Genomic DNA, 12,740 nt, shown 5'->3' with positions numbered 1-12,740 from the left:
CGGCATTCGGAGCAGAGTTGAGGGTGACATGGGAGGGCATCACCTATGCGAGGCTGATTCTAGGTGCATATAGCATTTTTTAGAAAAAAGACTTGACTACAGTGATCTAATGGATTCGAGGCCAGCACAAGTGTGATGATCGACACCTACTACGTTGGGATATATGCGAGCTCACGAGAGAGTTTGGGTCCTTTCAAGCCTCTCACGTCTATCGGAAGGCGAACAGTGCGGTGGATTGGGTCGTCTCCTATGTTGTGCATCATTCAGAAGAGATCCTCAATGAAAATCATGAATCTATTTCTTTTTCTCTCCGTCATATACTCTTTTATGACTTTATTGGTTGCACTCACGTGCAACTAGTGTGAGTCACCGCTATATCATTAAAAAAAAAGAGGGTCACAATGCCACCCACATGGGAGGCTAGTTGCTCCAGCAAGGGAAACTTGGTTGTTTGTGAGTAGAAAGGAAAGTTAATTAATAGGCACGAACAACAGCCTCACACCCTTGCACTCCACGTATAACTGTAGGGCCATAAACAATTGTGCTATGAAGGGTAAATAACATAGGGTGTCATCACGAATTATCAGTGATCCAGTCCAAAGCACGCTGAAACCATTCAGTAACTAAGGGGGATTGTTAATAAACCTCTTAAAACCCAGAACCATATACAGTTAGAGAATGAATAATTTGGGCTACATATGTGGAGGGATGAACAAGATATAAGTTTAAAAAATGACAATTGATATAATCAGAAATATAATTACTAAAAATAATTAGTCAGGAGGGGCATTAACGCATGGTCTCCAACAACCTCAACTCTGCTAACAAATTATTTAAGTTTAAGAATCTAAAGCCATTAAAAAATCAATTAACAACATATGTCAGGCATACTTAACGTAAAACAGAAATCTCAAGTAAAAGAGTGTTATAACTAATTTATAGATATCGATCCCGTATCACGTCGGTAGAAAATTGACGTAATAGAAAAGTTATACATATCATTCATATCTAACTTTCTTACCAAAAAGTTGTGAGAAAATGATTATAAAAAAACCGGAGTTAAAATTGATGATGTCCGTCATTTATGGTGAGCGAGTGAGTGAGAGAGAGAGAGAGAGAGAGAGATGTGGATAATGCCATGCGGCTGAGCAGATGGAAAGGGCCATGGTTTGGTGCTGGCGAGGCAGAGGGAGCCCAGGTTGGTGCCGAAACCGGACAAGCTGGGGATGTGCCGCCAAGCCAATGGGGCATCGTCACGTAACATGGGTTCGTACAGGAGCCGAACCCTTTACCGATGCATGCAGAGAAGAAAAGACGTCTAAGATGGAAAAAGAAAAAGGAAGAGGAATGATGCGTTGAGTGACCGTCCCGAGCCCTTGGAAGTCGGAAAGCCCTGCCTCGCTCTCGGCCGCCTGCGCCCCCTCGTGACGGGACTCTCTGCCGCTCCAACAACCAATATGGACGGACTGGCTTTGGCTTTGCGTGCGCGGTGGAAGAAATGCCGCAGCGCCGGTCGCTGCAGCCAAGCACATCAATCTGTTCTTAACCCTATGGGGAAGGCAATCTGTTCTTAAGCAAAAAAAAAAAAAAACGCTTCCTCCCTTCAGGTCACTATTCCCATAATATAATAAAGCAGACCCTCGAGTATACATATCCTTTAGCGTCAGAATATCAGGTTATCTGCAGCAGCGATGCTGTAGCATCGATATGCTGCGATGATACCATCCTATCCAATCAGCTGTATTGTTGCTCGTCCTGTAGATATATCTCATCATATACGAGGTGCAAATCGATAGAAGTTTTTGGGAGGTCTGCGTTCTGATGCTTGGTCCCTACTTTTATCCAAGAAATGATTGTTTTGGAATCCCCCTTCACAACAATGCTCAGAATGATTTAGCCATTATATCCATAACAATTTAGGATCTTGGCCATGTATAAGTACCTAAGATCTATCTTTTAAAGTTTCGGCATTCTTGTCATTAAATATTCAAATTTAATTACAAGCATCATAATTAGTCCGTAGTTAGCCCTAAAGGATCTGTACTGTAGTATCTCTTAGTCGATATAGGTCATGACCGGATTCATTCTGATACCATTTACAACAATGTAAGATCTCATCCAACAAAACTAACCAAAATGTATTATTTGATTCTTTATCCTGTATAAATACTCAAGATCTATCCGATGTCTAGTTGATATAGGATTAAATATATATCCGCACAAATTCTCATGAGATCTATCAATCAATCAATCAATTTCACACTCAGCTCGCGCGCGCACATTGTAGGAAGGTATGCATGTATATACACTTGCAAACGTACGGTACGTACCAGTGCACCTATTCGTAATAACGGAACTCATTGGGCCTTTTGATTGGGTTAAATATTCGGTCATTTCAAATAGATGCAGGTCGCAGTAGAATATTGTTCCGAAACAAAAAAACAAAAAAAAGAATCATGGAAACTTGTGATACATAATTTAAAGAATGTAATGTTAATTCAAGATTAACATTGGTCATGTCTATATGCATCGCTTAAACATTCTTTTAGAAATGCTACATAGAGATGAATGCATTTAGGGCATCCAAACATCAATACTCTATGCATCATACGTCGATCTAGAGACATCAGGTAAAGAACAGAGTTGCCTCATCATCCGCAACCCCTAGAGATATGCAGCTACTATCGACATCACTGAACATTTAAAGAGCGAGACCCACCTTCAGGGCATGACATGGCAGCATTCAGCACAAACATGCAACAGCGAAGTGACATGTTAACCGACTTTCTATGTATCAGCATGCTTTTCAGCTCCTTTTCTAACTTCTTCATCAATTATAATTACGCACCAAATGGTGAAAAAGATCAATATGCACCACTGATGTGGTAGCTTAATGGGAACATGACCTTACTTCCAACCAAGTGGTTCCGAGTTCGAAACGGACGAGCGTCGATTAAATTGTGGAGACCGGATGCTCCCTGCTCGGATACGGGGTCTAGAAGGGCGTATCGCTCTGTTAGTAGCCTCGGTGGTGCCAGGTGTGACGTACTTACACATGGTATTCGTGCCGGAGCTCAAAGGTGTAACCGAGCCGGGCTCACGGGTGGGGAGGGTATAAGTAAAAACTGGCCGGGGTGCCCAACACACGGTCATTTCTGCCCGCATCGAACATTTTCCTGGCGGGGTGGGAGCCCAGTGGAGGCTGCTACGCAGGGGTGGGCTTGTCCCTTCCTCCCCCCTTTCCCTTTTTCTAAGCACAAAAAGAAGAAAAAAAAAAAAGATCAATATGCCTCATGGTCATGGTGCACCTGACAACATTATGTATCTATAACATGCTGCAAATAAACCAGGTCATTCATGAATAGCTTGGCCCAACTCATAATAGGCCGAACCCATTCGTTTAAGAAACATCCGAGTTCAAGCCCGATTCTACGATACATATCATTGGGCTAACAAAAATATCTAGAACCTCAATCTCGACTTTATGCCGCGTTGTCGGAAGGGGTTCAGTGAGACCCGGACTTAGCTCCGCAGATGTTGAAGGAAGAAGGGCAGGTTGAAAGCTTTCACCAGGTCCAGGAATCGGTATTAGCCCTGTTTCCGCTGTTCTAGAGTCGGGCTAAAGAAAGGCTTGTCCAAGGTTGTTTTGTAGGAAGAGAACCATGCTGGAAGAGTTTCAGCTAAGAGCTGCTGGATATTGAATACCCCTTCCATTTAATAAGCCAGCCCGAGGTGACCAAAGCTCAGTTCAGCATAGCCAATTTGCAGCCCCGGTCAACAAGCAAAAGCATGTCTCTTGTAAGGAGAAGGTAACAACAGCAAATGCACAAACCTCAATTAAAGTAGTGCAAACCGAGGAACTCATCCAACAGAGAAGGGATATCAATAGATTTTGTGCGGTGCCAGGCTCTCCATTCCTTCCCGGACTCACGGGCCGGGCGCACGTTGAGTGGCCCAAACAGCCAGCCCAGGCCGAACCGGGCTGGACCAGGCCCACTGTGAAATGGGCCTCTGAAATAACATTTTCGTTTCTCCCCAAATAATTCAAAACTGGAGCTAGATTTGGAGTTTAACCAACTAATGAGGCTAACTGAAATTGCGGTCACTCTTGGAGTTTTCATTAATACAAATTTTTGAGGCTAAATTAACTGTATACATAGCTATGTCATCTTTTCATTTTTTTTTCTCTCTCTTTTTGATAGAATCTCTTCATTTTTGGTTGGAACTATTTTCTCTAGCTTAAATTTCATGTCCTTTATGAATATTTTGAAGCACTGCAGCAATAAGTTTCATAGATATTTGGAGGAAAACAAATTCTTTAGCATAAGTGTGGCTATTCTAAAACTCAAATCTCATGGCTATCTAGATCGTGTCATATTCAATAGCCCTCATTCAGCAGAATGATATATCTTTAGATAGCCTCCCAAACCTAAACCAACAAAGTGATACACCTAAAGATCTAGGCAAAACCATCCAAACAAAAAAATCAATTTGCTCAGCCAAAATCAGAAATAAAGCAAGTTTTCAATCTTCCTTAAAAGATCCAATATATTTAATATACCCCTACAAATGCCCCATAAGAACTTCATGTGAAAACCAAAAGAATCCTTGAAACTTCTCAAACTCATTCTACCCACCCTTCTACCTCACGCTTAATTATTGCCATTACATTTCATGTCACCGGTGACAGCAAAACTTCCAGCAACCATATCTTCTGCAGCAAAGGATTGAAGAGATTTTTTTTTTTAAAGCATTTTGTGGGCTGTTAGCTTCAGTCCAGAACTATCACATGAATTAGCCGGTGGTGAGCAGCGCCTTGGTAATAAGATAACCAACCAGGCCTGCCACGTATGGCTAAGTGTGGCTATAGAGCTGCCACATCTAAGGTTAAGTCCTCTATATTGATTAATAAATATATATTTATAACATATATCAGAGATAGTTTTGGTATTATATAGTCAGTAATGTTGGATTTCTATAGAATACCAAATAGATTACTCATGGATACTTGAGAATCTTTAATCACCGGAAGATAGTATACCAAATACGGTGATCTTAAGTCATCGAGGATTAAATTACCCTGCAATAAAAAGCACCGGTGATCTATGGTCTTCTTGATCCCTTTTGGATCACCAAATGCCACCTAAAAGTTAACTATTTTCACTTATTCGCAATTTGACATCGTGTAATTATGAATTATGTTTACTTGGCCAAGTTAAGCTGAATTAGTTCATGGACCACTTTGTTAAACCAATGACCCCATTTGGTTGGAAAGTTTGGATCGGAATGTAAAGGCAAAACCCAGCGAAGAACCACTCAAATCCACTGTATGAAAACCAAAACTCAGATCAAATCAGTCCAACCAACAACACCTCTAGCAAAAACAAGCGTGGAGGTAAAAAGATCCTGTACAAAAATGTGCAAAAGCGTCTCCTAAAATTCTACTGCCAGAATAACCAAATTGCATGAAGGCAAATAATAAATGTAGATGCGTCTCTGTGTTTGTCCATCCCAACCTGAACATAAATTGCATGAAGACATATCCATTGCATCTTCACCAAACTCCATATTTTTTTTTCCTTAATAACAACAAGGTTGAGGCGGGCCCATATCAGCATGAGCCCAAATCTGTTACGGGAACGGAGAACCTCGCTCTGGGCTACGAAAGCCATTGCCTTGGCCCACGAACGGGCTCAACGGCCTTTGTTTTGAAATATCGAAACAAATTCAAACGGCCCAAGTAGAGACAGGTCATGCTGGGTGTTTCGAGATTTGGAAGGTACTGGGTCATCCTAGGGTTATTAAATCTATTTTTGGGAATTGGCCCAGTAAGCTATTCCTACCAGATTTTATTTTGCTTTTTTGGCATCAATGTGAGGAGAAATTATGGCCGGGCTGCTGGTTCTTAGGGCCTCATTCATCAAGCGCACATCTTGGTGCACTACCATAGAAACCGGCGGCCATAACTGGCTGCCAGCACGGCCGTGCTGTTACATGCAGTGTAGGCAATAATTTCTCTATCCCCGATGCCATGACTACGTTAAGACTAACCCCGAGGACATGCTCTTACAATTTTCCCTTCTCTCAAGGAGTCTGATGACGTTAATCCATCTTAGCAGCCTGTTCTCTGTGGTTAATTATCCAGAATATGAGTAACTTTAACATCTGCTGTGACTGTTGGATGGACAGGCCATCAGATTCTCACCCAATGCGATGAGCTCTTTTTCTCATCTCCCACACGGGGCATGCTAAAGTTGATTTTTGATGTATCTGCTCATCCAAATATAACAGAACCATGGTATTTTTATTAAGGACCACAATGGCGCTGAAGAAGTAGCTTGAAGCAGAAGGGGAGGGACTTGGTGTGTGCATAGGATAATCTTCCAATCCATTCTTGGGTCGAAGGTTTTCTACTACTATCACGTCTTGTGCTACCGTTTTCTTCCTAAAATCCTTAGGGTTCGTTTGGTTAGGAGTGATCTAGCACGCAAAAATAAATTCCATATCAGATTATTATGTTTGGTACTAAAAGAGGACAAAGGAGAGCGTAATGTAAATAATGAATCCCACGCCTATTTTACAAAGAGATAAGGCAAAACAAGTACCTCTAGAGAAGTGATATTTTTTTTTCCATACCAGATTATTGAGTGAAGGTAATCTGAACTAGTCATTGCTTGATAGAAATGCTCCTATTTCTTTTGTTAAAACCTACAAATGCTCCTTTCTAATGTTGTCCAAATTTTTAATTTCTATTTAATGGTCATTTTTTTTCAAACTAATCAATTAACGGTTTGGTTGTGTTTAAATATATGATAATGTATCTATTGGGCAATTAATTTCCCTACTGAATTTGTGGACCTAGACCAAATAGACACCAGAGGGTGGATCAACGTACACATCAAATGAAGAATACAGCAGAACAATCGAATCTCTTCGAAATAATTATGCACACAAAGGAAGATAGAGTGTCATGATTGTATAGTCACTCTTTATATATATAGCATGAATTACATAATTATTATAATGGGCTCTATATATCAATGGTGGAGGTTTATGCGATCGAGTATGTGTGAAAATTAGTTATATATGTGCATGCACTTTTAAGGACCACTCTTTTCTAAAGTATATGTACAGGATGGATTTTTCTTTGCTTAGGTTGTGCATGGTTACTGTAGGTTTGTTAATCTAGCCATGAAACCTTTCTCAAAGAGAAGAGGCTTCTAGTTCCTCACACCAAATAAAGTCAAGTCATCCAAATCTACACATTGGATGAGACCTTGTGCTATTCTTTCGTTTTTTTTTTTTTTCTGTCTTGCCTCGCCAGCTACTTAACTTTCACCAATAATGACAGCAACTTCATATTTAAGTGCGGGCACCACTTCTATTGATCCATGAGAAGATGCATATCAGAGGTGGATAAAGGAAAACCTGAAAGCAGCAGTAATCAAATAAAGCCTTCTTCCCAAAAGAACTTAATATATATAATGTAACAAGCATCTCCTATTTCTTTTTCCCTCACTCTTTGCAATTCATTACATAGCTTCCTTTTCCTTGTGGCCCCTTGATGCATGCATATAAGATGATGCAAGTGATAGTTTATCAAAAGGAAACCGACAAACATGATCCCTTGCATAGACTGATGAACTTCCCTCATGACTCTCTGAAGAGAGATTTCACAGAGAGAGAGAGAGATGAGTGAGTGGGTGGGGGTACCAAGTAAGCAAGAAAGTTTATTTGGAGAACCCCATAAGAATAGAATATGAGTGGATGTTACAAGCCAGAATAGACTCCATGGAGCAAGTGCCTATGTAGAAAGAATACACGTAACAGAAAACTTAGAAATAAAGGAAAAGAGATTCTGAAACAAAGTGATTTTTTTGCCACCTGCGATCAATTTCAGAACGAAAATAAACCATAAAATAAGGTTAAAGTAGGTACCATGAAATTGACATGCACTAATCCATAAAATATGTGCTGATTTGGTCTCGGCAACGAATTGACTCGTAACCGATAAATTAAACAGCAAGCTTATTCTTAACGTGAAATCTATCCTCCATTTAAGATGCTGTAGCACTTCACGAGACGCAAAACCAGTGAAAAAGACTGCAAAAAATAAACAAGCTAGTGTTTTCTTCTTTTTTTTGGAGGAAAAAAAAACCTAGATGGTGAACTCCCAGCAGCAAGAACGCTTGCACTCGAAATATGTGGACCCAAGCCTACCGTAGGTTACCTATGAAATTAGATGAAAAACAAACATCAGGAAATATTACTTGAAGCAAGGTAGGAACGCACAACAAGAATAGGTACAAAGAAGGAATTCTAGTTTTAAGAATACAGATCCATTATGTATCCTTCTCTTTCCCTCTTTTGTCTGTCCTTAGTGAAGGATGATGGCGATGAAACTGCCACTGCAACAGCCTGAAAGACATGCTTTACCTAACAATAATAGTTGCATCTGATCAGGAATATATGAACTCGTACAGTCATAGATGAAAATGAACAGGAAGGTCGTGAGGATGAAGGAATGAATGGAGAACATAACTTTATCCATTGCAATTGAGTGCCTTGCGAATTCACCTGATTTGCATCAGACAAATTGACATCAAATCTTATGAAGAGTATCACCTTGGTGACCAGTCACGAGTCAAGTCAAACATTAAGCTTTTGGTCATCAACATACTAATGAGGCATAATGATAGTGTTCTGATACTACCGTACTATGCTTTTGTTTATTAACGAGAGTAAGTCATTGCTACAGAAAATTTGGATAATAGGATCATCATATAACCAGCATATCCTGATGACAGCAGCATTAGATATCTGACATTGATTTATAGGTTTCTAATCAGTGAGATGAGCAATTAACCGCAAAGCGAAGCACAAAGTACGCTTAAAAGGTCTGAGCGAACTTGCATGAAAACTTTGGCCACAAATTATATCTCAACAATGAAAGACAAGAACAGCACTATAAACATGTACCAGTTTAGGGTCAGAACACATCACATTAAGTTTTAGCAAATATTACATAAAAACAACATGGCCTGAGTTACAAAAGCTAAGCTTAAGGTAACAAAGAAAGCATTACAATCCAGTTCACAGCTTCAGCACTCTGTTTCATAGAGACTGTGAAACAGGAGGATAAGTGCAGCACATTGCGCTAAGGAAAAAGTACTGCAGCCTATTTCCTACTGAACAAGCTCCTTAATTTCCCTCTTTGTAATCTTTCAAGCAGCTTCCTGGCACCAGCCACATCCATTTCGGAGAGCTTCTTAAGATACCCAACAGCACCATAAGAAATCATCAATTTCTTACATCTCTTACCCGATGATAGAATTAACAGGCAAGATATAGCATACTTCCTCGCCGTGTTCTGAGGGCTTGGATCGAGCAACTGAACCAGACTTGGCACGCTCTTCTCATCCTTCCTAACCTCCCTACTGTTCTGAGGGTAGCTTATCAAGGTAGCAATGGCCTGGGCTGCCACCTCCCTTGCGCCGTTCGACTTTGTCTCGAGCATCCTCACAAGCAAAGGCGCACAGCCAAATTCTCCGATCACTTTCTTCATCTCAGACGAATTGGATATCCTGCAAATGGTTGATGCTGCCGCCTGTTTCGCACCTAATGATCCATCCTTCAGCACATGTACCAATCGGGGAAGGAGGCCTAGTGACATGAGAGCTTCAGCCGAGACCGAGCCCACCAGATTCCTCAATGCACCGACGGCAGACTCCTGTGGCAATGGCCCATCAAGGTAGGCCAAAAGGCTCCTCAGGCCTCCCTCCAAGATGACCGACCTCCTCAAACCGTCGTTGCTGGCTGTTAGATTCTGCAAGCACTCAGCAGCATACTCTTTGGAACCCAAAACGATTCCACAATCCAGGAGATCGATCATGACTCTAACTATCCCCTCCTCAGCCAAAGTCTGCCTCACTTCGGGCACGGCTGAGAGATTCTTCAAGGTGCCTGCAGCAGCCGACTGGCAAATGGAGTCCCCTGTCTGGCAGATTTCGATCAGTGGGCGAACACCACCATGACCGACGATCGAGCGGGCAGTGTCCACTGACATGGACAGCCTCTGAAGGGACACCACCGCCTTCTCCCGGCCCACCGGGCTCCCAGACTCTGCCAGCCTGATCAGTGGTGGGAGCACACCTTCTGATACCAGCAATTTCTCACAGCTCCCGGACTCGGCGAGCAAGCAAATCACTGTTGCAGTTTTCTCTCTGAGCTTAGGAGCCGTTGCTGTGAGCAATTGTATAAGGGCGGACATATTGCTCCGGCTAAGCACCGCAAGAACACTCTTCTCATCCTCCCTCATCAACTCGAGCAGACCCTCGACTGCGCGATGCTTGGCTTCAGCATGGCCGATCTGTAGGCGCGCGAGCAATTCACATACATTGGACTGAGGTGGGGCTGATGACTCATGGCTGCGCGCAGCTACCGGAGGCAGGGTGGCATCACCGAGAACGCCAGTCTTGATCAGAAGGGAACAGTCCCGTAGGCTGAGATCAAGCTTGGCGGAGAGCGCATCAAGGTCGCTCTGCATTTGAAGCTTTCCGACGCAAGGCTTCTCCGACGAGCGGTCAGCAAGTTCGACGGCATCTGCCAGCACGTCTGCCACCGACTGGAGGAGTTCTATACATAGTGCGTTCTTCGCGAAGCAAGGGTGGCTGGAGAGGTCGGAGAGGCACGGCGGGACGCGCTCCAGCTTGGAGACGATGGCCTTCCAGCGCCCGGGGAAGCCAGTGGCCGCCCGGGCCTTGTCAAGAGAGGTGGGGACGAGCTGCCGGGCTCGGGACAGCCAGTGGTGGGCGGAGTCGACGTCGGCGGTAGGCTCGGAGTCTTCAGCCATGGGCTGCTGATAGTGGCTGTGATCTGATACACAACCAAGCAATGAGAAGAAAGGGAAAGAGAGAAGAAAAAGAAAGAAAGAAAGTTGAGGAAGAAGAAGCTGGGAATCGTTTTTATGGGAGAAAAGTGGATGATGAGCTTGGTGGGATTAAGTAGGAGAGTAGAAAGCTTAATATATAACAAATGTGGGGAGGAACTGGAGTTTATTTCAGCTGCTGAGAATCTTCTCTCAGATCAAAGGGGAAGTCTATTTTGGCGAAAACATAGTTAGACCAACCAAATCAAAAGTACCGAGAAGCCAGTGCGCCGAGACGCGGGCAATGAGTGGATTTGGACGCTAAAAGAAGGGAGATCTTGGATAAAATATGGAGTAGATGCGAAGGAAAGAGCAGGTGATCAAGGATGGATTACTGTAACGGCTACCAAGCAACATAGCAAATGCCTCCTCCCTGATCATGTCCAGAAAAAGGGCTAGTTTCGTGCGCCTAACAGGTGTGAGCAGAGGCTGGGCACAAGCTACTGTTACTACTACTGTATCAGCTCTTCTGTTGCAACTCAGTATTTCAAATCTCAATTTACTGAGTCAGGGTCGTTTCACCTGTTGGGCTTAGCATCATCTGTTTACAATTTATACTGCAAAAGTCTTAACTTCACACTTTTTGGAGTTTGATATTAATATGTGCAAGAATTTCAGACCCTTCAACAATTTCATGCTCTTTAAGCAGAAGACAACCTTAACTCATCTATGATCATGCCAACACTACGTGAGTCAACTCGCCGAGTGTAAAAACAAGAGATGAAAAGAGTTCAACTCGGAGCATCTTTTAGCTGTAAAAAGATGAGCCAAGCGCACGTGAGCGAGGCTTCTGTTCGACAAAAGGCCGCATGAAGAAGGACCAGGGCTTTGCCTTTTAAGGGCACTCTTGGGAGTTGGGACCACTCACGGCGCTCAAAGACGCTCCCAAGTCCCACCTCCCAGCCTTATCTTTCCGTCGGCCGGCAGCGTACTCCAGTCCTGGACCAATTTACCATAATGCCCTCATATCATTTCACAGTTTTGGAACATCTCCACAAGTCCGAGGGCAAATCGGTCATTTAGCCTACCCGGAGCGCTTTTTCCGGCGCAAGTTTGCTCGCCGGCGAACCAGCGGGACGGAAGAATCCGGTTTAAACTTGACCGGCCGGGTGGAACCCTTTCCGGGTCGGTCCAAGATGTCAAATCGATGCGTGCCGCAAGGGAGCAAAAATGCTAGCAAAAGCAGAAAAACTTGGCTTCCAAGAGAGAAGTAGAGGGAGGGACGGAAAGGAAGGAGTGTGTTCTACGTATATTCTTCCCAAAATCCTCCCAGCCGGAACAGAAGAGAGAGAAGAGAAATTGGTTCAAAGGTTCCAGAAATACCTCGAGGGGCCTCTTTGCTTGGGCGAGAAGGATGATGGCCAAAGGATGTAGCTTTAACGGGAGGAGCAGCTGTTGTGATGGGCTTCTCCGCCTCTTCCTTCTGCTTTAAGAACCAAATAACACCCAAGAAAAGGAGAGCCGACAACAGCAGTAGGAGCGAGAGTGGGGAGCAGAGAACACCATACGCCTTCTTGTTCAGCTGAAGAAAAAGACTGAGAGATGATGATAGAACGGTCAATGGCATCAAAAATAACTCGTCTTTCAAACGAAATCGAAAACAAAAGAAAACTACATCAAGGAAAGAGACAGGAGAAGGCAGGAGGGGTTTTTTTATCAATATATACTTAAAAGAGAGAGAAAGAGCAGCTATGAACTAAACAATGAGAAGAAAAGGGAAGCACATACAGATGAATCCAATGCTCGGTATCGTCCGACAGGACCTTCTGATATCGAGCCTGAGATGGGAGAAGGGGGTGTGGTTTTGGGTGTG

General features: G+C 43.1%; 1 protein-coding gene across 2 annotated transcripts; it reads right to left on the bottom strand.

Annotated features, from left to right (window-relative positions):
• Nucleotides 1-8,947: 8,947 nt before the first annotated feature.
• On the bottom strand, nt 8,948-12,740 carry LOC103716867 (ARM REPEAT PROTEIN INTERACTING WITH ABF2-like). Of its 2 annotated transcripts, XM_008805045.3 has the most exons (3): nt 12,656-12,740; nt 12,251-12,462; nt 8,948-10,875 (listed from the first exon to the last, which is right to left on the bottom strand). In XM_008805045.3, exon 3 carries the CDS (start codon nt 10,850-10,852, stop codon nt 9,179-9,181), a length of 1,674 nt encoding a protein of 557 aa, XP_008803267.3. In that variant the 5' UTR covers nt 10,853-10,875; nt 12,251-12,462; nt 12,656-12,740; the 3' UTR covers nt 8,948-9,178. The 2 variants fall into 2 exon arrangements, with proteins under 2 accessions (XP_008803267.3, XP_017700625.2); XM_017845136.3 differs by lacking the exon at nt 12,656-12,740 and having other exon boundaries at nt 12,251-12,626.

This window comes from Phoenix dactylifera, unplaced genomic scaffold (assembly GCF_009389715.1).
Source record: "Phoenix dactylifera cultivar Barhee BC4 unplaced genomic scaffold, palm_55x_up_171113_PBpolish2nd_filt_p 001357F, whole genome shotgun sequence".
NCBI classification, from domain to species: Eukaryota; Viridiplantae; Streptophyta; class Magnoliopsida; order Arecales; family Arecaceae; genus Phoenix; species Phoenix dactylifera.
The sequence above is the reverse complement of the archived record's forward strand: the minus strand, read 5'-3'. Positions and strand labels throughout refer to the sequence as shown.